Source organism: Oncorhynchus nerka, linkage group LG20 (genome assembly GCF_034236695.1).
Source record: "Oncorhynchus nerka isolate Pitt River linkage group LG20, Oner_Uvic_2.0, whole genome shotgun sequence".
NCBI classification, from domain to species: domain Eukaryota; kingdom Metazoa; phylum Chordata; class Actinopteri; order Salmoniformes; family Salmonidae; genus Oncorhynchus; species Oncorhynchus nerka.
Window position 1 is genome coordinate 78,044,932 of NC_088415.1, and position 25,586 is coordinate 78,070,517.

The 25,586-nt window shown below is 41.5% G+C and overlaps 1 protein-coding gene and 9 non-coding genes across 11 annotated transcripts in view; all 10 read right to left on the reverse strand.

Annotated features, from left to right (window-relative positions):
- LOC115101581 (glypican-5-like) overlaps positions 1–2,813 on the reverse strand; it is a 305,660-nt gene extending 302,847 nt beyond the window's left edge. For both annotated transcript variants that reach the window (XM_065005797.1, XM_065005796.1), the window contains exon 1: positions 2,362–2,813. In XM_065005797.1, the coding sequence (XP_064861869.1) occupies positions 2,362–2,527 (166 nt within the window). In that variant the 5' untranslated portion in view covers positions 2,528–2,813. The remainder of the gene's footprint in view (positions 1–2,361) is intronic.
- A 2,152-nt stretch (positions 2,814–4,965) lies between these two features.
- trnag-ucc (transfer RNA glycine (anticodon UCC)) lies at positions 4,966–5,037 on the reverse strand. The gene has a single exon. It is a non-coding gene; the product is annotated as a tRNA-Gly (tRNA).
- Positions 5,038–7,645: 2,608 nt separating this feature from the next.
- trnag-ucc (transfer RNA glycine (anticodon UCC)) lies at positions 7,646–7,717 on the reverse strand. The gene has a single exon. It is a non-coding gene; the product is annotated as a tRNA-Gly (tRNA).
- Positions 7,718–9,909: 2,192 nt separating this feature from the next.
- trnag-ucc (transfer RNA glycine (anticodon UCC)) lies at positions 9,910–9,981 on the reverse strand. The gene has a single exon. It is a non-coding gene; the product is annotated as a tRNA-Gly (tRNA).
- A 2,221-nt stretch (positions 9,982–12,202) lies between these two features.
- trnag-ucc (transfer RNA glycine (anticodon UCC)) lies at positions 12,203–12,274 on the reverse strand. The gene has a single exon. It is a non-coding gene; the product is annotated as a tRNA-Gly (tRNA).
- A 2,219-nt stretch (positions 12,275–14,493) lies between these two features.
- On the reverse strand, positions 14,494–14,565 carry trnag-ucc (transfer RNA glycine (anticodon UCC)). The gene has a single exon. It is a non-coding gene; the product is annotated as a tRNA-Gly (tRNA).
- Positions 14,566–16,785: 2,220 nt separating this feature from the next.
- On the reverse strand, positions 16,786–16,857 carry trnag-ucc (transfer RNA glycine (anticodon UCC)). The gene has a single exon. It is a non-coding gene; the product is annotated as a tRNA-Gly (tRNA).
- A 2,221-nt stretch (positions 16,858–19,078) lies between these two features.
- Positions 19,079–19,150, reverse strand: trnag-ucc (transfer RNA glycine (anticodon UCC)). Its single transcript has one exon. It is a non-coding gene; the product is annotated as a tRNA-Gly (tRNA).
- A 2,220-nt stretch (positions 19,151–21,370) lies between these two features.
- On the reverse strand, positions 21,371–21,441 carry trnag-ucc (transfer RNA glycine (anticodon UCC)). The gene has a single exon. It is a non-coding gene; the product is annotated as a tRNA-Gly (tRNA).
- A 2,213-nt stretch (positions 21,442–23,654) lies between these two features.
- trnag-ucc (transfer RNA glycine (anticodon UCC)) lies at positions 23,655–23,726 on the reverse strand. Its single transcript has one exon. It is a non-coding gene; the product is annotated as a tRNA-Gly (tRNA).
- Positions 23,727–25,586: the final 1,860 nt, after the last annotated feature.

Sequence of the window (25,586 nt, forward strand, 5' to 3'; positions counted from 1 at the left end):
AGCTTTAACTTCCTGACTGATGTCTTGAGATGTTGCTTCAATATATCCACATAATTGTCCATCCCTCATGATGACGTTTTTTGAGCAGTGGCTTCTTCCTTGCTGAGCGGCCTTTCATTCCATGCCATCTCATTTGGCTTGAGGTCGGGTGACTGTGGAGGCCAGGTCATCTGATGCAGCACTCCATCACTCTCCTTCCTGGTCAAATAGCCCTGACACAGCCTGGAAGTGTGTTGAGTCAATGTCTTGTTGAAAAACAAATTATAGTCCCACTAAGCGCAAGCCAGATGGGATGGCGTATCGCTGCAGAATGCAATGATAGGCATGCTGGTTAAGTGTGCCTTGAATTCTAAATAAATCACAGACAGTGTGAGCAGTAAAGTACCCCCACACCATCACACCTCTTCCTCCATGCTTCACGGTGGGAACCACATATGGGGAGATCATCCGTTCACCTACTCTACGGCTCACAAAGACATGGCGGTTGTTTCGCTGCACAAGCAAATCTCTTCTTCTTATTGGTGCCCTAGCGGTTAGAGCGTTGGGAAAGTTACTGAAAGGTTGCTGGATCGAATCCCCAAGCTGATGAGGTAAAAATCTGTCGTTCTCCCCCTGAACAAGGCAGTTAACCCACTGTTTCCCAGAAGGCCATCATTGTAAATAAGAATTTGTTCTTAACTGACTTGCCTAGTTAAATAAGGGTCATAAAAAGTACAACTCTGGGTCCTCATGAGAGCCAGTTTCATCATAGCGCTTGATGGTGTAAGGGTTATTTGACCAAGAAGGACTGCACTTGAAGAAACATTCAAAGTTCTTAACATTTTCCGGATTGATTGACCTTCATGTCTTAAAGTAATGATGGACTGTTGTTTCTCTTTGCTTATTTGAGCTGTTCTTGCCATAACATGGACTTGGTATTTTACCAAATAGGACTATCTTCTGTATACCAACCCTACCTTGTCACAACACAACTGATTGTCTCAAACACATTAAGAAGGAAAGAAATTCCACAAATTAACTTTAAACAAGGCTCGCCTGTTAATTGAAATCCATACTAGGTGACTACCTCATGAAGCTGGTTGAGAGAATGCCAAGAGTGTGCAAAGCTATAAAATAAAATATATTTGATTTGTTAAAAACAAATTTTTAGTTACTACATGATTCCATATGTGTTATTTCATAGTTTTGATGTCTTCACTATTATTCTATAATGTAGAAAATAATACAAATTGTAATGGCTTTCCTCCTCTTCTTCTGACGAGGAGTAAGAGAAGTCGGACCAATGTGCAGCGTGGTAAGTGTCCATTTTAGTTTATTAAACTGAACACTAAAGAATACAAAATAACAACGTGAATGATACCAACCGAAACAGTCCTGAAATGTGAAACAAACATTACAACAGGAAACAAGCACCCACAACTCAAAAGTGAAACCAGGCTACCTAAGTATGATTCTCAATCAGGGACAACGATTGACAGCTGCCTCTGATTGAGAACCATACCAGGCCGAACACAGAAATCCCAAATTATAGAAAAAAGAACATAGACTGCCCACCCCAACTCACGCCCTGACCATACTAAAACAAAGGAACTCGTCCATCTTCTCCTGATACAGAATATACCATTTTAATAGTCATGCTTGGTTGAATAGCTATTGTTGAGCAAAAAAATATATATATATTCCATCTAAAACTCATTTGAACTGGTTCTGTCAGTATTGTATTTACACCAGCTCTCAGAAAGAATGTGTAGAGAACCACGTGCGCTCCTGACAGGAGCGTGCCAGAGGAAGGACAATTCTGAATCTACATTTCACGAGCTTCTTTTCCAGATATGTATATTTTGTTGATCAAAGTGTTGACATGGTAGCTGTGTTGTCCTTCTAACAAGCAGTGGATTTTTGCCCATCTTCTCCTGATTCAGAATATACCATTTTAATAGTCATGTCATGCTTGGTTGAATAGCAATTGTTGAGCCAAAATGTATTGAGAGAACCACGTGCGCTCCTGACAGGAGCCAACCAGAGGGATGACAATTCTGACTGTGAATCTACATTTCACAAGCCTCTTTTTCAGATACGTACATGTTGTTGATCAAAGTGCCGACAAGGTAGCTGTGTTGTCCTTCTAACATTTCTCATTTACATAATTCTAATTTCAAAAAACTACATTTACAAGAGTGACAAAGTTTAATAGAGAGGTGGATACAGATTAACCAACTCCTGGAAAGAAATGCAATAGAAAATCTATTCTATTTTAATTCAAAATTATAAACATTTGGGATGATCTCGCTGCAAAGTGCAAAGCGTAAATTACTCAAATGTAAACTGTCACTGCTGACCGCGGGAAATGCACACACTCACCTGTCCCAGGAGTCTCCGGTACCCACTTCAGTGGGCCGATCTGTCGCACCTGGAAAGCGGTCTTCACCTCATGACAGCTGTATGCCCCAACATCCACTACTTTCACCAGAAACAGAACTGAAAACATCCACCAGAAATGTACGCGTGGGCATATTCCTCGGGACATTGCTGCATCTCAATCCAGGTATCCGTGGGTTTAGTGTAAATCGATGATTTCACGGCCTGTTAAAAAATGTATGACACAAATAAAAAGTAGCAGTTGATACTATTAAACGTCCATGATACGACGTCTGCATCGGGTTCTCACATTATTGTTTTTTGTGCATAAAGGCAGTCCCACACTGAGTTTATATGAGACGGTATTGTGGACTAAGATTTGTAGATGTACCACTCTCAACACAGGCGCTGTTCGACTGCGTGCACGCTTCCTTCTCTCCCTCAAGCCATGTGCGCTTTCACTCTCCCCTCTCGCTAGACCCCCGCCCTCTCTGTTCAAATAAGGGGAGTCAGATATGAATGAATAATATCATATTTTCAGGCTGTTCTGGAGGCAAAGGAGGTCCGAACCGGTACTGGTTGTACCTAATAAACAGGACACTGCGTGTACAACTAGAATTCCAAGTGGCACTTGAGTTGATTGACAATCTGACAAATCATGCTCTTTATAAAACAAAAAATATTCAGATTTATTTAATAATTAGCAAATAGGACTATATGTTCTTTGGAATTAAATTCCAGATGACTGAATAATATTTTGTTGGATAGTCGCTGAAAAACCTACCCAAACACACAACTGCAAATGTCTATATTGCCTGTTGCGACGTAAAAATCGAGCTTTCTATCTCCATGCTGAAGCAAATACAGGATTGTTTAGTGTACTTTACTGCCCTCTTCTGGTGAAACGTAAAGGCACACAGGACACAATACATTTGTACTGTATGTTATGAATAAGGATAATTCACACAAATTACAAAATATCTTATTTGCTACATTCTACTGTTTCCTGGTTATAAAATGCTTAAATTAATGGTTGTGATAGTGGTTACATAAAGAAACACAAAAGAGAAAGATTGCTTTCAATGTAAGGAATTACTGCATGCATGCATGCTTCATTTTGGCCCAACCCATGCCTGCTTTCAATCTCCTCCACTCGTTCATCCTCCAACCTCTCTGTTCAAAGAAGGGGTGTCAGATATTAATAAATAATTTTCAGCTTTGGGTATTTAATTTACTGTAATAATAAGGCTATAACAGCTTCATGGTGAGGTACATATGGATTGTGCATTGATATATCACTATACCCAGTGTTCCCAGATGGTCTAGACACATTGGTGGGTCACTGGTGATTCCTTTTAGGTCATTATGAAGTTTTATTAATTCAATAATCCTGGAAAATCCATAGGCTTCTCTTCAAATGTGTGTAACACCCACAAAACAACAAAGTTGGGGAGCAGAATTACTGACATCCTATTTAACCCAATAAAGGGAATTGTTGATTCAAAATGTATTTGGTACACCACCCCGTTCAGGAGCAAGCCATTTTTGGTCTTCATGTGACATCGGGTGCTGTCGGTGTCCTGCGTTGAGCAGACTGCACCACCCTATGGATAGCCCTGCGGTTGCGGGCGGTGCACTTGCCGTCCCAGGTGGTGATACAGGCGGACAGGATGCTCTCAGTTGTGCATCTGTAAAAGTTTGTGAAGATGTATACGCAGAGGAACTTGAAACAATTAAATGTTAACTACAAAGTCTAGGCCTATATGATATCATAATTATTTTAATCCATCCAGTGGGTATTTGTTTTGCAAACTCTACCATCACATGTGCCCCACAAAAACACAGCTAAACATTCACATCTTGTTAGGTGTGCACTTGAATTAAAGGGCAACTACAACCAAAGTTCTCAGATTTTTTCCAGGCCTCAACATTTGGTTGGTTTAAGCATTGTTGTGGATTTAGAACATCAAATTGTGTTGTTTTTCTATTAAAAAGTGTGATTTTCAGAGAGAAACCCTGAAAAAACTGTGAAAAACTGAAACCTGGACTGGACAGGACTAAACTTGGCTCTCCAGTACCACTTGCTGTGCGGTAGCAGAGAGAATAGTCTATGACTTGGGTGAATGGAGTCTTTGACCATTTTTTTAGGTATTCCAAAAACCAACACGTTTAAAATATAAGTAAACTGCTAAATACTAAAATCAAGAGGACACAAAAAAAGTTTGCCCCCTGTGAGGATCGAACTCACGACCTTCAGATTATGAGACTGACGCGCTACCTACTGCGCTAAGGAGGCACATGACATACTATGAAGAGGAGATTGAATATGAAGCATATATAAAATATTCCGAGCATAAGCGGGGGTTGGTGGTAAAGATTTATTTGTCAAAAGCTCAAAAGTAAAGTATTTTTACTGAAAGAAAAAATTGCTGCAGCCTGACTCATGGAGGAGCAGTTTAAGGTCACCCCTCCCCGCTCTTTGTCAGAATGCACCACATGCCCTGTGAATGAAATAGAATTGAGGACAAGAAAAAGAAAAAGAAAGAAATAGAATTGAGGACAATATAAAGAAAAAGAAACACTCAGAACCAAGCTAAACAAAACAACTGCGTTGGCCGGGAATCGAACCCGGGTCAACTGCTTGGAAGGCAGCTATGCTCACCACTATACCACCAACGCTTATCTGAAACGTTTCAATGAGAGGTCTGTTTTTGAAGGGGAAAATGTAAGAAATATAAATAATATTTTATTTTACAGGCCCAGTGCAGTCAAACATCAAATCAAAATCAATACGCAACAATAAAATAACGAGGCTGTATACAGGTTACAGGAATAAAATATCCTGATAAAAAAAAAAAATATCACTATACCACCAACGCTTACCAAATAATTAACTGTTTTTATACTGTTTTTTATTTATTTACTTTTCTGCTCTTTTGCACACCAATATCTCTACCTGTACATGACCATCTGATCATTTATCACTCCAGTGTTAATCTGCAAAATTGTAATTATTCGCCTACCTCCTCATGTCTTTTGCACACATTGTATATAGACTGCCCCTTTTTTTCTACTGTGTTATTGACTTGTTAATTGTTTACTCCATGTGTAACTCTGTGTTGTCTGTTCACACTGCTATGCTTTATCTTGGCCAGGTCGCAGTTGCAAATGAGAACATGTTCTCAACTAACCTACCTGGTTAAATAAAGGTGAAATAAAAAAATAAAAAAATAAAAAACTACCAGGAGCAGTCTCTGTTTGAAAATGAAAGTAAAAGAAAACCTACATTTGACATTTGCAGAATAATAATGGGATTCCCTAAAAACACATCACTGACATCACCAGGCGGTCAATGAGTTAATAGACCAATAACAAAGAGTTTTCAGGTTTCCCCCTTTCCACTCAGACAATGCCAGACATTCCTAGCAAAAATCCTGCTTGACAAATTGCTCTTTACTAACAAGTCATTTTTGCTTATTTTGAATCATTTTCATTGAAAACAATCACAGTAAGATATTTGATTGTTACCTAGAAATTATTTGATCATTGCTGAAGTCCCCGACAACATTTTTTCGAATCGACCAAAAGCCATTCTTTCGACAAGTCGACTGGTTCAAATGTTTAAAAGTGTGTTTTTCCATATATAAACTGAATAAAATCAACTATATGTAGGCTACTGAGCTTGTCTGATGCTTTAAGCATTACTCAAGAGGGTGCCCTAACCTAACCTAACCAGAAGAACAAAACCTTTTCCCGAATCTCCTCCTCCCGCTGCTGATGGCCTTTGCACCATTACGCTCCAGGCATTAGGCTACACCAGGGGGTCAGTTTCCATTTAAAGTGCCAATGAACCTTTCATTTATTTTTTACCGCAAAATTTCATGATATCCAATTGGTAGTTACAGTCTTGTCCCATCTCCACAACAGACTCAGGATTAGGTGAAGGTTGAGAGCCACGCGTCCTCTGAAACACAACACAGCCAGGCTGCACTGCTCAATTAACCTGGAAACTAGCCGCACCAATGTGTCAGAGGAAACACCATACACCTGGTGACCGTGTCAGTCCACGGGAATCGCTAGTGCGCGATGGGACAAGAACATCCCTGCCGGCCAAACCGTCCCCTAAACAAGACGACACCGGGCCAATTGTGCACCGACCACACTGCGCCACTCAGGACACCCGACAACCTATCTTACCGATCTGCGTGCCAGTTATGGTTTTCATATACATATTTTCGGAGAACAGTTTGATTTATTTCATATGTAAAGTCTTCGTATCTCAAAATCATTTTCAAGTGATGAATAAAAATGATATCTAAACCAAAATGAAAACTACACAAATCTAAATGTCACTTCTATTGCCATTGCCAACAATGTAAAAACGGCCTACATAAAGCCTACAAATAAAATCATTACAGTCTGAAGGTGAAAAAAATATCCTGATAAAAAATAAATCACTTTGGCTACACATGGCCTTTCTGCAACGAACATGAAACAATGTAGCAACTAATCAACTTGGTCCAGCCAGATGCTTGAGCTAACAAACTTGCAACATTGTATTAAAAAAATTGGACCCTCAGTTTCCCCTGCCAGTGACCTCCGGGCAGACACAGCTGTAGGCTCAATATCAGGCTATTTACGCAAGGACAAGAAGTAATCAGGTAGGCCTATTTTATAACGTTTCCACCAGATCAGAGCATGACATTTTATTATTTTTTGCTGAGTGCTTATCCAAAGGGAGAGAGCTGGAAATATTTTTCAAATAGGCTACATTGAGGAACTATTGTCATTCTCAATGGATGTAAAAACAGACTTTGTTTCCTTGCTGTTTAAGGTGAAGAAAAATGTACTTTGAGAAGCTCCACAGCTCATAAATTGTGGGGATTAAAGAGAATCAGAAATACTGTCAGATCCCCAAATGGGCACATTTATAAGCCTACATTTGCTCGCAGGCCAGGTAGCCTAGGCCTACTTCTATGGGTAATCAGGTGCACGTCCTTAAACATTATTGACAGGAGAACTCCAAACAAAACACAATGAATAAATTGACAACGTGTAAATGGAATGAAATAAAATAGAACTTGTTTCCATCCCCTCAGCTTCAGCAATGGATTGGTCCACTGAGATATGCGTCAATTAAGATGTGACTACAAAATTCTCAGTCGACCAACAGCCTATGGACCAGTTGACTAAAAGGTGTCAGCCCTATTTGATACTGAGATAAAAACAGCTGCACTCGACTTTTAGCGGATTCATTTCAAAGGGTGATTCAAACAAAATACCCAGTTGCGTTGGCCGGGAATCGAACCCGGGTCAACTGCTTGGAAGGCAGCTATGCTCACCACTATACCACCAACGCTTACCAAATAACTACCAGGAGCAGTCTCTGTTTGAAAATGAAAGTAAAAGAAAACCTACATTTGACATTTGCAGAATAATAATGGGATTCCCTAAAAACACATCACTGACATCACCAGGCGGTCAATGAGTTAATAGACCAATAACAAAGAGTTCCAAACGGCTCTGCCAATAACAGCTAGTTTTCAGGTTTCCCCCTTTCCACTCAGACAATGCCAGACATTCCTAGCAAAAATCCTGCTTGACAAATTGCTCTTTTACTAACAAGTCATTTTTGCTTATTTTGGATCATTTTCATTGAAAACAATCACAGTAAGATATTTGATTGTTACCTAGAAATGATTTGACTGATCCATTGCTGAAGTCCCCGACAACATTTTTTCGAGTCGACCAAAAGCCGTTCTTTCGACAAGTCGACTGGTTCAAATGTTTAAAAGTGTGTTCTTCCATATATAAACTGAATAAAATCAACTATATGTAGGCTACTGAGCTTGTCTGATGCTTTAAGCATTACTCAAGAGGGTGCCCTAACCTAACCTAACCAGAAGAACAAAACCTTTTCCCGAATCTCCTCCTCCCGCTGCTGATGGCCTTTGCACCATTACGCTCCAGGCATTAGGCTACACCAGGAGGTCAGTTTCCATTTAAAGTGCCAATGAACCTTTCATTTATTTTTTACCGCAAAATTTCATGATATCCAATTGGTAGTTACAGTCTTGTCCCATCTCCACAACAGACTCAGGATAGGTGAAGGTTGAGAGCCACGCGTCCTCTGAAACACAACACAGCCAGGCTGCACTGCTCACTTAACCTGGAAACTAGCCGCACCAATGTGTCAGAGGAAACACCGTACACCTGGCGACCGTGTCAGTGTGCATTGCGCCCAGCATTGTGCCCGGCCTTCCACGGGAATCGCTAGTGCGCGATGGGACAAGAACATCCCTGCCGGCCAAACCGTCCCCTAAACGAGACGACAACGGGCCAATTGTGCACCGCCCCATGGGTCTCCCGGTCGCGGCCCGCTGCAACAGAGGACACAGACTTGAACCAGGATCCTGCTCTGCATTGCAGTGCCTTAGAACACTGCGCCACTCAGGAGACCCGATCTGCGTGCCAGTTATGGTTTTCATATGCATATTTTCGGAGAACAGTTTGATTTATTTCATATGTAAAGTCTTCGTATCTCAAAATCATTTTCAAGTGATGAATAAAAATGATATCTAAACCAAAATGAAAACTACACAAATCTAAATGTCACTTCTATTGCCATTGCCAACAATGTAAAAACGGCCTACATAAAGCCTACAAATAAAATCATTACAGTCTGAAGGTGAAAAAAATATCCTGATAAAAAATAAATCACTTTGGCTACACATGGCCTTTCTGCAACGAACATGAAACAATGTAGCAACTAATCAACTTGGTCCAGCCAGATGCTTGAGCTAACAAACTTGCAACATTGTATTAAAAAAATTGGACCCTCAGTTTCCCCTGCCAGTGACCTCCGGGCAGACACAGCTGTAGGCTCAATATCAGGCTATTTACGCAAGGACAAGAAGTAATCAGGTAGGCCTATTTTATAACGTTTCCACCAGATCAGAGCATGACATTTTATTATTTTTTGCTGAGTGCTTATCCAAAGGGAGAGAGCTGGAAATATTTTTCAAATAGGCTACATTGAGGAACTATTGTCATTCTCAATGGATGTAAAAACAGACTTTGTTTCCTTGCTGTTTAAGGTGAAGAAAAAATGTACTTTGAGAAGCTCCACAGCTCATAAATTGTGGGGATTAAAGAGAATCAGAAATACTGTCAGATCCCCAAATGGGCACATTTATAAGCCTACATTTGCTCGCAGGCCAGGTAGCCTAGGCCTACTTCTATGGGTAATCAGGTGCACGTCCTTAAACATTATTGACAGGAGAACTCCAAACAAAACACAATGAATAAATTGACAACGTGTAAATGGAATGAAATAAAATAGAACTTGTTTCCATCCCCTCAGCTTCAGCAATGGATTGGTCCACTGAGATATGCGTCAATTAAGATGTGACTACAAAATTCTCAGTCGACCAACAGCCTATGGACCAGTTGACTAAAAGGTGTCAGCCCTATTTGATACTGAGATAAAAACAGCTGCACTAGACTTTTAGCGGATTCATTTCAAAGGGTGATTCAAACAAAATACCCAGTTGCGTTGGCCGGGAATCGAACCCGGGTCAACTGCTTGGAAGGCAGCTATGCTCACCACTATACCACCAACGCTTACCAAATAACTACCAGGAGCAGTCTCTGTTTGAAAATGAAAGTAAAAGAAAACCTACATTTGACATTTGCAGAATAATAATGGGATTCCCTAAAAACACATCACTGACATCACCAGGCGGTCAATGAGTTAATAGACCAATAACAAAGAGTTCCAAACGGCTCTGCCAATAACAACTAGTTTTCAGGTTTCCCCCTTTCCACTCAGACAATGCCAGACATTCCTAGCAAAAATCCTGCTTGACAAATTGCTCTTTTACTAACAAGTCATTTTTGCTTATTTTGGATCATTTTCATTGAAAACAATCACAGTAAGATATTTGATTGTTACCTAGAAATGATTTGACTGATCCATTGCTGAAGTCCCCGACAACATTTTTTCGAGTCGACCAAAAGCCGTTCTTTCGACAAGTCGACTGGTTCAAATGTTTAAAAGTGTGTTTTTCCATATATAAACTGAATAAAATCAACTATATGTAGGCTACTGAGCTTGTCTGATGCTTTAAGCATTACTCAAGAGGGTGCCCTAACCTAACCTAACCAGAAGAACAAAACCTTTTCCCGAATCTCCTCCTCCCGCTGCTGATGGCCTTTGCACCATTACGCTCCAGGCATTAGGCTACACCAGGGGTCAGTTTCCATTTAAAGTGCCAATGAACCTTTCATTTATTTTTTACCGCAAAATTTCATGATATCCAATTGGTAGTTACAGTCTTGTCCCATCTCCACAACAGACTCAGGATAGGTGAAGGTTGAGAGCCACGCGTCCTCTAAAACACAACACAGCCAGGCTGCACTGCTCACTTAACCTGGAAACTAGCCGCACCAATGTGTCAGAGGAAACACCGTACACCTGGCGACCGTGTCAGTGTGCATTGCGCCCAGCATTGTGCCCGGCCTCCCACGGGAATCGCTAGTGCGCGATGGGACAAGAACATCCCTGCCGGCCAAACCGTCCCCTAAACGAGACGACAACGGGCCAATTGTGCACCGCCCCATGGGTCTCCCGGTCGCGGCACGCTGCAACAGAGGACACAGACTTGAACCAGGATCCTGCTCTGCATTGCAGTGCCTTAGAACACTGCGCTACTCAGGAGACCCGATCTGCGTGCCAGTTATGGTTTTCATATGCATATTTTCGGAGAACAGTTTGATTTATTTCATATGTAAAGTCTTTGTATCTCAAAATCATTTTCAAGTGATGAATAAAAATGATATCTAAACCAAAATGAAAACTACACAAATCTAAATGTCACTTCTATTGCCATTGCCAACAATGTAAAAACGGCCTACATAAAGCCTACAAATAAAATCATTACAGTCTGAAGGTGAAAAAAATATCCTGATAAAAAAATAAATCATTTTGGCTACACATGGCCTTTCTGCAACGAACATGAAACAATGTAGCAACTAACCAACTTGGTCCAGCCAGATGCTTGAGCTAACAAACTTGCAACATTGTATTAAAAAAATTGGACCCTCAGTTTCCCCTGCCAGTGACCTCCGGGCAGACACAGCTGTAGGCTCAATATCAGGCTATTTACGCAGGGACAAGAAGTAATCAGGTAGGCCTATTTTATAACGTTTCCACCGGATCAGAGCATGACATTTTATTATTTTTTGCTGAGTGCTTATCCAAAGGGAGAGAGCTGGAAATATTTTTCAAATAGGCTACATTGAGGAACTATTGTCATTCTCAATGGATGTAAAAACAGACTTTGTTTCCTTGCTGTTTAAGGTGAAGAAAAATGTACTTTGAGAAGCTCCACAGCTCATAAATTGTGGGGATTAAAGAGAATCAGAAATACTGTCAGATCCCCAAATGGGCACATTTATAAGCCTACATTTGCTCGCAGGCCAGGTAGCCTAGGCCTACTTCTATGGGTAATCAGGTGCACCTCCTTAAACATTATTGACAGGAGAACTCCAAACAAAACACAATTAATAAATTGACAACGCGTAAATGGAATGAAATAAAATAGAACTTGTTTCCATCCCCTCAGCTTCAGCAATGGATTGGTCCACTGAGATATGCGTCAATCAAGACGTGCAATAAATCTTTTTTTGGGGCAACTGCTCGACTACAAAATTCTCAGTCGACCAACAGCCTATGGACCAGTTGACTAAAAGGTGTCAGCCCTATTTGATACTGAGATAAAAACAGCTGCACTAGACTTTTAGCGGATTCATTTCAAAGGGTGATTCAAACAAAATACCCAGTTGCGTTGGCCGGGAATCGAACCCGGGTCAACTGCTTGGAAGGCAGCTATGCTCACCACTATACCACCAACGCTTACCAAATGACTACCAGGAGCAGTCTCTGTTTGAAAATGAAAGTAAAAGAAAACCTACATTTGACATTTGCAGAATAATAATGGGATTCCCTAAAAACACATCACTGACATCACCAGGCGGTCAATGAGTTAATAGACCAATAACAAAGAGTTCCAAACGGCTCTGCCAATAACAGCTAGTTTTCAGGTTTCCCCCTTTCCACTCAGACAATGCCAGACATTCCTAGCAAAAATCCTGCTTGACAAATTGCTCTTTTACTAACAAGTCATTTTTGCTTATTTTGGATCATTTTCATTGAAAACAATCACAGTAAGATATTTGATTGTTACCTAGAAATGATTTGACTGATCCATTGCTGAAGTCCCCGACAACATTTTTTTGAGTCGACCAAAAGCCGTTCTTTCGACAAGTCGACTGGTTCAAATGTTTAAAAGTGTGTTTTTCCATATATAAACTGAATAAAATCAACTATATGTAGGCTACTGAGCTTGTCTGATGCTTTAAGCATTACTCAAGAGGGTGCCCTAACCTAACCTAACCAGAAGAACAAAACCTTTTCCCAAATCTCCTCCTCCCGCTGCTGATGGCCTTTGCACCATTACGCTCCAGGCATTAGGCTACACCAGGGGGTCAGTTTCCATTTAAAGTGCCAATGAACCTTTCATTTATTTTTTACCGCAAAATTTCATGATATCCAATTGGTAGTTACAGTCTTGTCCCATCTCCACAACAGACTCAGGATAGGTGAAGGTTGAGAGCCACGCGTCCTCTGAAACACAACACAGCCAGGCTGCACTGCTCACTTACCCTGGAAACTAGCCGCACCAATGTGTCAGAGGAAACACCGTACACCTGGCGACCGTGTCAGTGTGCATTGCGCCCAGCATTGTGCCCGGCCTTCCACGGGAATCGCTAGTGCGCGATGGGACAAGAACATCCCTGCCGGCCAAACCGTCCCCTAAACGAGACGACAACGGGCCAATTGTGCACCGCCCCATGGGTCTCCCGGTCGCGGCCGCTGCAACAGAGGACACAGACTTGAACCAGGATCCTGCTCTGCATTGCAGTGCCTTAGAACACTGCGCCACTCAGGAGACCCGATCTGCGTGCCAGTTATGGTTTTCATATGCATATTTTCGGAGAACAGTTTGATTTATTTCATATGTAAAGTCTTCGTATCTCAAAATCATTTTCAAGTGATGAATAAAAATGATATCTAAACCAAAATGAAAACTACACAAATCTAAATGTCACTTCTATTGCCATTGCCAACAATGTAAAAACGGCCTACATAAAGCCTACAAATAAAATCATTACAGTCTGAAGGTGAAAAAAATATCCTGATAAAAAATAAATCACTTTGGCTACACATGGCCTTTCTGCAACGAACATGAAACAATGTAGCAACTAATCAACTTGGTCCAGCCAGATGCTTGAGCTAACAAACTTGCAACATTGTATTAAAAAATTGGACCCTCAGTTTCCCCTGCCAGTGACCTCCGGGCAGACACAGCTGTAGGCTCAATATCAGGCTATTTACGCAAGGACAAGAAGTAATCAGGTAGGCCTATTTTATAACGTTTCCACCGGATCAGAGCATGACATTTTATTATTTTTTGCTGAGTGCTTATCCAAAGGGAGAGAGCTGGAAATATTTTTCAAATAGGCTACATTGAGGAACTATTGTCATTCTCAATGGATGTAAAAACAGACTTTGTTTCCTTGCTGTTTAAGGTGAAGAAAAATGTACTTTGAGAAGCTCCACAGCTCATAAATTGTGGGGATTAAAGAGAATCAGAAATACTGTCAGATCCCCAAATGGGCACATTTATAAGCCTACATTTGCTCGCAGGCCAGGTAGCCTAGGCCTACTTCTATGGGTAATCAGGTGCACGTCCTTAAACATTATTGACAGGAGAACTCCAAACAAAACACAATGAATAAATTGACAACGTGTAAATGGAATGAAATAAAATAGAACTTGTTTCCATCCCCTCAGCTTCAGCAATGGATTGGTCCACTGAGATATGCGTCAATCAAGACGTGCAATAAATCTTTTTTTGGGGCAACTGCTCGACTACAAAATTCTCAGTCGACCAACAGCCTATGGACCAGTTGACTAAAAGGTGTCAGCCCTATTTGATACTGAGATAAAAACAGCTGCACTAGACTTTTAGCGGATTCATTTCAAAGGGTGATTCAAACAAAATACCCAGTTGCGTTGGCCGGGAATCGAACCCGGGTCAACTGCTTGGAAGGCAGCTATGCTCACCACTATACCACCAACGCTTACCAAATAACTACCAGGAGCAGTCTCTGTTTGAAAATGAAAGTAAAAGAAAACCTACATTTGACATTTGCAGAATAATAATGGGATTCCCTAAAAACACATCACTGACATCACCAGGCGGTCAATGAGTTAATAGACCAATAACAAAGAGTTCCAAACGGCTCTGCCAATAACAGCTAGTTTTCAGGTTTCCCCCTTTCCACTCAGACAATGCCAGACATTCCTAGCAAAAATCCTGCTTGACAAATTGCTCTTTTACTAACAAGTCATTTTTGCTTATTTTGGATCATTTTCATTGAAAACAATCACAGTAAGATATTTGATTGTTACCTAGAAATGATTTGACTGATCCATTGCTGAAGTCCCCGACAACATTTTTTCGAGTCGACCAAAAGCCGTTCTTTCGACAAGTCGACTGGTTCAAATGTTTAAAAGTGTGTTTTTCCATATATAAACTGAATAAAATCAACTATATGTAGGCTACTGAGCTTGTCTGATGCTTTAAGCATTACTCAAGAGGGTGCCCTAACCTAACCTAACCAGAAGAACAAAACCTTTTCCCAAATCTCCTCCTCCCGCTGCTGATGGCCTTTGCACCATTACGCTCCAGGCATTAGGCTACACCAGGGGGTCAGTTTCCATTTAAAGTGCCAATGAACCTTTCATTTATTTTTTACCGCAAAATTTCATGATATCCAATTGGTAGTTACAGTCTTGTCCCATCTCCACAACAGACTCAGGATAGGTGAAGGTTGAGAGCCACGCGTCCTCTAAAACACAACACAGCCAGGCTGCACTGCTCACTTAACCTGGAAACTAGCCGCACCAATGTGTCAGAGGAAACACCGTACACCTGGCGACCGTGTCAGTGTGCATTGCGCCAAGCATTGTGCCCGGCCTCCCACGGGAATCGCTAGTGCGCGATGGGACAAGAACATCCCTGCCGGCCAAACCGTCCCCTAAACGAGACGACAACGGGCCAATTGTGCACCGCCCCATGGGTCTCCCGGTCACGGCACGCTGCAACAGAGGACACAGACTTGAACCAGGATCCTGCTCTGCATTGCAGTGCCTTAGAACACTGCGCCACTCAGGAGACCCGATCTGCGTGCCAGTTATGGTTTTCATATGCATATTTTCGGAGAACAGTATGATTTATTTCATATGTAAAGTCTTCGTATCTCAAAATCATTTTCAAGTGATGAATAAAAATGATATCTAAACCAAAATGAAAACTACACAAATCTAAATGTCACTTCTATTGCCATTGCCAACAATGTAAAAACGGCCTACATAAAGCCTACAAATAAAATCATTACAGTCTGAAGGTGAAAAAAATATCCTGATAAAAAAATAAATCATTTTGGCTACACATGGCCTTTCTGCAACGAACATGAAACAATGTAGCAACTAATCAACTTGGTCCAGCCAGATGCTTGAGCTAACAAACTTGCAACATTGTATTAAAAAATTGGACCCTCAGTTTCCCCTGCCAGTGACCTCCGGGCAGACACAGCTGTAGGCTCAATATCAGGCTATTTACGCAGGGACAAGAAGTAATCAGGTAGGCCTATTTTATAACGTTTCCACCGGATCAGAGCATGACATTTTATTATTTTTTGCTGAGTGCTTATCCAAAGGGAGAGAGCTGGAAATATTTTTCAAATAGGCTACATTGAGGAACTATTGTCATTCTCAATGGATGTAAAAACAGACTTTGTTTCCTTGCTGTTTAAGGTGAAGAAAAATGTACTTTGAGAAGCTCCACAGCTCATAAATTGTGGGGATTAAAGAGAATCAGAAATACTGTCAGATCCCCAAATGGGCACATTTATAAGCCTACATTTGCTCGCAGGCCAGGTAGCCTAGGCCTACTTCTATGGGTAATCAGGTGCACCTCCTTAAACATTATTGACAGGAGAACTCCAAACAAAACACAATGAATAAATTGACAACGCGTAAATGGAATGAAATAAAATAGAACTTGTTTCCATCCCCTCAGCTTCAGCAATGGATTGGTCCACTGAGATATGCGTCAATCAAGACGTGCAATAAATCTTTTTTGGGGCAACTGCTCGACTACAAAATTCTCAGTCGACCAACAGCCTATGGACCAGTTGACTAAAAGGTGTCAGCCCTATTTGATACTGAGATAAAAACAGCTGCACTAGACTTTTAGCGGATTCATTTCAAAGGGTGATTCAAACAAAATACCCAGTTGCGTTGGCCGGGAATCGAACCCGGGTCAACTGCTTGGAAGGCAGCTATGCTCACCACTATACCACCAACGCTTACCAAATAACTACCAGGAGCAGTCTCTGTTTGAAAATGAAAGTAAAAGAAAACCTACATTTGACATTTGCAGAATAATAATGGGATTCCCTAAAAACACATCACTGACATCACCAGGCGGTCAATGAGTTAATAGACCAATAACAAAGAGTTCCAAACGGCTCTGCCAATAACAGCTAGTTTTCAGGTTTCCCCCTTTCCACTCAGACAATGCCAGACATTCCTAGCAAAAATCCTGCTTGACAAATTGCTCTTTTACTAACAAGTCATTTTTGCTTATTTTGGATCATTTTCATTGAAAACAATCACAGTAAGATATTTGATTGTTACCTAGAAATGATTTGACTGATCCATTGCTGAAGTCCCCGACAACATTTTTTTGAGTCGACCAAAAGCCGTTCTTTCGACAAGTCGACTGGTTCAAATGTTTAAAAGTGTGTTTTTCCATATATAAACTGAATAAAATCAACTATATGTAGGCTACTGAGCTTGTCTGATGCTTTAAGCATTACTCAAGAGGGTGCCCTAACCTAACCTAACCAGAAGAACAAAACCTTTTCCCGAATCTCCTCCTCCCGCTGCTGATGGCCTTTGCACCATTACGCTCCAGGCATTAGGCTACACCAGGGGGTCAGTTTCCATTTAAAGTGCCAATGAACCTTTCATTTATTTTTTACCGCAAAATTTCATGATATCCAATTGGTAGTTACAGTCTTGTCCCATCTCCACAACAGACTCAGGATAGGTGAAGGTTGAGAGCCACGCGTCCTCTAAAACACAACACAGCCAGGCTGCACTGCTCACTTAACCTGGAAACTAGCCGCACCAATGTGTCAGAGGAAACACCGTACACCTGGCGACCGTGTCAGTGTGCATTGCGCCCAGCATTGTGCCCGGCCTCCCACGGGAATCGCTAGTGCGCGATGGGACAAGAACATCCCTGCCGGCCAAACCGTCCCCTAAACGAGACGACAACGGGCCAATTGTGCACCGCCCCATGGGTCTCCCGGTCGCGGCACGCTGCAACAGAGGACACAGACTTGAACCAGGATCCTGCTCTGCATTGCAGTGCCTTAGAACACTGCGCCACTCAGGAGACCCGATCTGCGTGCCAGTTATGGTTTTCATATGCATATTTTCGGAGAACAGTTTGATTTATTTCATATGTAAAGTCTTCGTATCTCAAAATCATTTTCAAGTGATGAATAAAAATGATATCTAAACCAAAATGAAAACTACACAAATCTAAATGTCACTTCTATTGCCATTGCCAACAATGTAAAAACGGCCTACATAAAGCCTACAAATAAAATCATTACAGTCTGAAGGTGAAAAAAATATCCTGATAAAAAAATAAATCATTTTGGCTACACATGGCCTTTCTGCAACGAACATGAAACAATGTAGCAACTAATCAACTTGGTCCAGCCAGATGCTTGAGCTAACAAACTTGCAACATTGTATTAAAAAAATTGGACCCTCAGTTTCCCCTGCCAGTGACCTCCGGGCAGACACAGCTGTAGGCTCAATATCAGGCTATTTACGCAGGGACAAGAAGTAATCAGGTAGGCCTATTTTATAACGTTTCCACCGGATCAGAGCATGACATTTTATTATTTTTTGCTGAGTGCTTATCCAAAGGGAGAGAGCTGGAAATATTTTTCAAATAGGCTACATTGAGGAACTATTGTCATTCTCAATGGATGTAAAAACAGACTTTGTTTCCTTGCTGTTTAAGGTGAAGAAAAATGTACTTTGAGAAGCTCCACAGCTCATAAATTGTGGGGATTAAAGAGAATCAGAAATACTGTCAGATCCCCAAATGGGCACATTTATAAGCCTACATTTGCTCGCAGGCCAGGTAGCCTAGGCCTACTTCTATGGGTAATCAGGTGCACCTCCTTAAACATTATTGACAGGAGAACTCCAAACAAAACACAATGAATAAATTGACAACGCGTAAATGGAATGAAATAAAATAGAACTTGTTTCCATCCCCTCAGCTTCAGCAATGGATTGGTCCACTGAGATATGCGTCAATCAAGACGTGCAATAAATCTTTTTTGGGGCAACTGCTCGACTACAAAATTCTCAGTCGACCAACAGCCTATGGACCAGTTGACTAAAAGGTGTCAGCCCTATTTGATACTGAGATAAAAACAGCTGCACTAGACTTTTAGCGGATTCATTTCAAAGGGTGATTCAAACAAAATACCCAGTTGCGTTGGCCGGGAATCGAACCCGGGTCAACTGCTTGGAAGGCAGCTATGCTCACCACTATACCACCAACGCTTACCAAATAACTACCAGGAGCAGTCTCTGTTTGAAAATGAAAGTAAAAGAAAACCTACATTTGACATTTGCAGAATAATAATGGGATTCCCTAAAAACACATCACTGACATCACCAGGCGGTCAATGAGTTAATAGACCAATAACAAAGAGTTCCAAACGGCTCTGCCAATAACAGCTAGTTTTCAGGTTTCCCCCTTTCCACTCAGACAATGCCAGACATTCCTAGCAAAAATCCTGCTTGACAAATTGCTCTTTTACTAACAAGTCATTTTTGCTTATTTTGGATCATTTTCATTGAAAACAATCACAGTAAGATATTTGATTGTTACCTAGAAATGATTTGACTGATCCATTGCTGAAGTCCCCGACAACATTTTTTCGAGTCGACCAAAAGCCGTTCTTTCGACAAGTCGACTGGTTCAAATGTTTAAAAGTGTGTTTTTCCATATATAAACTGAATAAAATCAACTATATGTAGGCTACTGAGCTTGTCTGATGCTTTAAGCATTACTCAAGAGGGTGCCCTAACCTAACCTAACCAGAAGAACAAAACCTTTTCCCAATCTCCTCCTCCCGCTGCTGATGGCCTTTGCACCATTACGCTCCAGGCATTAGGCTACACCAGGGGGTCAGTTTCCATTTAAAGTGCCAATGAACCTTTCATTTATTTTTTACCGCAAAATTTCATGATATCCAATTGGTAGTTACAGTCTTGTCCCATCTCCACAACAGACTCAGGATAGGTGAAGGTTGAGAGCCACGCGTCCTCTAAAACACAACACAGCCAGGCTGCACTGCTCACTTAACCTGGAAACTAGCCGCACCAATGTGTCAGAGGAAACACCGTACACCTGGCGACCGTGTCAGTGTGCATTGCGCCCAGCATTGTGCCCGGCCTCCCACGGGAATCGCTAGTGCGCGATGGGACAAGAACATCCCTGCCGGCCAAACCGTCCCCTAAACGAGACGACAACGGGCCAATTGTGCACCGCCCCATGGGTCTCCCGGTCGCGGCACGCTGCAACAGAGGACACAGACTTGAACCAGGATCCTGCTCTGCATTGCAGTGCCTTAGAACACTGCGCCACTCAGGAGACCCGATCTGCGTGCCAGTTATGGTTTTCATATGCATATTTTCGGAGAACAGTTTGATTTATTTCATATGTAAAGTCTTCGTATCTCAAAATCATTTTCAAGTGATGAATAAAAATGATATCTAAACCAAAATGAAAACTACACAAATCTAAATGTCACTTCTATTGCCATTGCCAACAATGTAAAAACGGCCTACATAAAGCCTACAAATAAAATCATTACAGTCTGAAGGTGAAAAAAATATCCTGATAAAAAAATAAATCATTTTGGCTACACATGGCCTTTCTGCAACGAACATGAAACAATGTAGCAACTAATCAACTTGGTCCAGCCAGATGCTTGAGCTAACAAACTTGCAACATTGTATTAAAAAATTGGACCCTCAGTTTCCCCTGCCAGTGACCTCCGGGCAGACACAGCTGTAGGCTCAATATCAGGCTATTTACGCAGGGACAAGAAGTAATCAGGTAGGCCTATTTTATAACGTTTCCACCGGATCAGAGCATGACATTTTATTATTTTTTGCTGAGTGCTTATCCAAAGGGAGAGAGCTGGAAATATTTTTCAAATAGGCTACATTGAGGAACTATTGTCATTCTCAATGGATGTAAAAACAGACTTTGTTTCCTTGCTGTTTAAGGTGAAGAAAAATGTACTTTGAGAAGCTCCACAGCTCATAAATTGTGGGGATTAAAGAGAATCAGAAATACTGTCAGATCCCCAAATGGGCACATTTATAAGCCTACATTTGCTCGCAGGCCAGGTAGCCTAGGCCTACTTCTATGGGTAATCAGGTGCACCTCCTTAAACATTATTGACAGGAGAACTCCAAACAAAACACAATGAATAAATTGACAACGCGTAAATGGAATGAAATAAAATAGAACTTGTTTCCATCCCCTCAGCTTCAGCAATGGATTGGTCCACTGAGATATGCGTCAATCAAGACGTGCAATAAATCTTTTTTTGGGGCAACTGCTCGACTACAAAATTCTCAGTCGACCAACAGCCTATGGACCAGTTGACTAAAAGGTGTCAGCCCTATTTGATACTGAGATAAAAACAGCTGCACTAGACTTTTAGCGGATTCATTTCAAAGGGTGATTCAAACAAAATACCCAGTTGCGTTGGCCGGGAATCGAACCGGGTCAACTGCTTGGAAGGCAGCTATGCTCACCACTATACCACCAACGCTTACCAAATAACTACCAGGAGCAGTCTCTGTTTGAAAATGAAAGTAAAAGAAAACCTACATTTGCAGAATAATAATGGGATTCCCTAAAAACACATCACTGACATCACCAGGCGGTCAATGAGTTAATAGACCAATAACAAAGAGTTCCAAACGGCTCTGCCAATAACAGCTAGTTTTCAGGTTTCCCCCTTTCCACTCAGACAATGCCAGACATTCCTAGCAAAAATCCTGCTTGACAAATTGCTCTTTTACTAACAAGTCATTTTTGCTTATTTTGGATCATTTTCATTGAAAACAATCACAGTAAGATATTTGATTGTTACCTAGAAATGATTTGACTGATCCATTGCTGAAGTCCCCGACAACATTTTTTTGAGTCGACCAAAAGCCGTTCTTTCGACAAGTCGACTGGTTCAAATGTTTAAAAGTGTGTTTTTCCATATATAAACTGAATAAAATCAACTATATGTAGGCTACTGAGCTTGTCTGATGCTTTAAGCATTACTCAAGAGGGTGCCCTAACCTAACCTAACCAGAAGAACAAAACCTTTTCCCAAATCTCCTCCTCCCGCTGCTGATGGCCTTTGCACCATTACGCTCCAGGCATTAGGCTACACCAGGGGGTCAGTTTCCATTTAAAGTGCCAATGAACCTTTCATTTATTTTTTACCGCAAAATTTCATGATATCCAATTGGTAGTTACAGTCTTGTCCCATCTCCACAACAGACTCAGGATAGGTGAAGGTTGAGAGCCACGCGTCCTCTGAAACACAACACAGCCAGGCTGCACTGCTCACTTACCCTGGAAACTAGCCGCACCAATGTGTCAGAGGAAACACCGTACACCTGGCGACCGTGTCAGTGTGCATTGCGCCCAGCATTGTGCCCGGCCTTCCACGGGAATCGCTAGTGCGCGATGGGACAAGAACATCCCTGCCGGCCAAACCGTCCCCTAAACGAGACGACAACGGGCCAATTGTGCACCGCCCCATGGGTCTCCCGGTCGCGGCACGCTGCAACAGAGGACACAGACTTGAACCAGGATCCTGCTCTGCATTGCAGTGCCTTAGAACACTGCGCCACTCAGGAGACCCGATCTGCGTGCCAGTTATGGTTTTCATATGCATATTTTCGGAGAACAGTTTGATTTATTTCATATGTAAAGTCTTCGTATCTCAAAATCATTTTCAAGTGATGAATAAAAATGATATCTAAACCAAAATGAAAACTACACAAATCTAAATGTCACTTCTATTGCCATTGCCAACAATGTAAAAACGGCCTACATAAAGCCTACAAATAAAATCATTACAGTCTGAAGGTGAAAAAAATATCCTGATAAAAAATAAATCACTTTGGCTACACATGGCCTTTCTGCAACGAACATGAAACAATGTAGCAACTAATCAACTTGGTCCAGCCAGATGCTTGAGCTAACAAACTTGCAACATTGTATTAAAAAAATTGGACCCTCAGTTTCCCCTGCCAGTGACCTCCGGGCAGACACAGCTGTAGGCTCAATATCAGGCTATTTACGCAGGGACAAGAAGTAATCAGGTAGGCCTATTTTATAACGTTTCCACCGGATCAGAGCATGACATTTTATTATTTTTTGCTGAGTGCTTATCCAAAGGGAGAGAGCTGGAAATATTTTTCAAATAGGCTACATTGAGGAACTATTGTCATTCTCAATGGATGTAAAAACAGACTTTGTTTCCTTGCTGTTTAAGGTGAAGAAAAATGTACTTTGAGAAGCTCCACAGCTCATAAATTGTGGGGATTAAAGAGAATCAGAAATACTGTCAGATCCCCAAATGGGCACATTTATAAGCCTACATTTGCTCGCAGGCCAGGTAGCCTAGGCCTACTTCTATGGGTAATCAGGTGCACCTCCTTAAACATTATTGACAGGAGAACTCCAAACAAAACACAATGAATAAATTGACAACGCGTAAATGGAATGAAATAAAATAGAACTTGTTTCCATCCCCTCAGCTTCAGCAATGGATTGGTCCACTGAGATATGCGTCAATCAAGACGTGCAATAAATCTTTTTTGGGGCAACTGCTCGACTACAAAATTCTCAGTCGACCAACAGCCTATGGACCAGTTGACTAAAAGGTGTCAGCCCTATTTGATACTGAGATAAAAACAGCTGCACTAGACTTTTAGCGGATTCATTTCAAAGGGTGATTCAAACAAAATACCCAGTTGCGTTGGCCGGGAATCGAACCCGGGTCAACTGCTTGGAAGGCAGCTATGCTCACCACTATACCACCAACGCTTACCAAATAACTACCAGGAGCAGTCTCTGTTTGAAAATGAAAGTAAAAGAAAACCTACATTTGACATTTGAAATAATAATGGGATTCCCTAAAAACACATCACTGACATCACCAGGCGGTCAATGAGTTAATAGACCAATAACAAAGAGTTCCAAACGGCTCTGCCAATAACAGCTAGTTTTCAGGTTTCCCCCTTTCCACTCAGACAATGCCAGACATTCCTAGCAAAAATCCTGCTTGACAAATTGCTCTTTTACTAACAAGTCATTTTTGCTTATTTTGGATCATTTTCATTGAAAACAATCACAGTAAGATATTTGATTGTTACCTAGAAATGATTTGACTGATCCATTGCTGAAGTCCCCGACAACATTTTTTGAGTCGACCAAAAGCCGTTCTTTCGACAAGTCGACTGGTTCAAATGTTTAAAAGTGTGTTTTTCCATATATAAACTGAATAAAATCAACTATATGTAGGCTACTGAGCTTGTCTGATGCTTTAAGCATTACTCAAGAGGGTGCCCTAACCTAACCTAACCAGAAGAACAAAACCTTTTCCCAAATCTCCTCCTCCCGCTGCTGATGGCCTTTGCACCATTACGCTCCAGGCATTAGGCTACACCAGGGGGTCAGTTTCCATTTAAAGTGCCAATGAACCTTTCATTTATTTTTTACCGCAAAATTTCATGATATCCAATTGGTAGTTACAGTCTTGTCCCATCTCCACAACAGACTCAGGATAGGTGAAGGTTGAGAGCCACGCGTCCTCTGAAACACAACACAGCCAGGCTGCACTGCTCACTTACCCTGGAAACTAGCCGCACCAATGTGTCAGAGGAAACACCGTACACCTGGCGACCGTGTCAGTGTGCATTGCGCCCAGCATTGTGCCCGGCCTTCCACGGGAATCGCTAGTGCGCGATGGGACAAGAACATCCCTGCCGGCCAAACCGTCCCCTAAACGAGACGACAACGGGCCAATTGTGCACCGCCCCATGGGTCTCCCGGTCGCGGCCGCTGCAACAGAGGACACAGACTTGAACCAGGATCCTGCTCTGCATTGCAGTGCCTTAGAACACTGCGCCACTCAGGAGACCCGATCTGCGTGCCAGTTATGGTTTTCATATGCATATTTTCGGAGAACAGTTTGATTTATTTCATATGTAAAGTCTTCGTATCTCAAAATCATTTTCAAGTGATGAATAAAAATGATATCTAAACCAAAATGAAAACTACACAAATCTAAATGTCACTTCTATTGCCATTGCCAACAATGTAAAAACGGCCTACATAAAGCCTACAAATAAAATCATTACAGTCTGAAGGTGAAAAAAATATCCTGATAAAAAAATAAATCACTTTGGCTACACATGGCCTTTCTGCAACGAACATGAAACAATGTAGCAACTAATCAACTTGGTCCAGCCAGATGCTTGAGCTAACAAACTTGCAACATTGTATTAAAAAAATTGGACCCTCAGTTTCCCCTGCCAGTGACCTCCGGGCAGACACAGCTGTAGGCTCAATATCAGGCTATTTACGCAGGGACAAGAAGTAATCAGGTAGGCCTATTTTATAACGTTTCCACCGGATCAGAGCATGACATTTTATTATTTTTTGCTGAGTGCTTATCCAAAGGGAGAGAGCTGGAAATATTTTTCAAATAGGCTACATTGAGGAACTATTGTCATTCTCAATGGATGTAAAAACAGACTTTGTTTCCTTGCTGTTTAAGGTGAAGAAAATGTACTTTGAGAAGCTCCACAGCTCATAAATTGTGGGGATTAAAGAGAATCAGAAATACTGTCAGATCCCCAAATGGGCACATTTATAAGCCTACATTTGCTCGCAGGCCAGGTA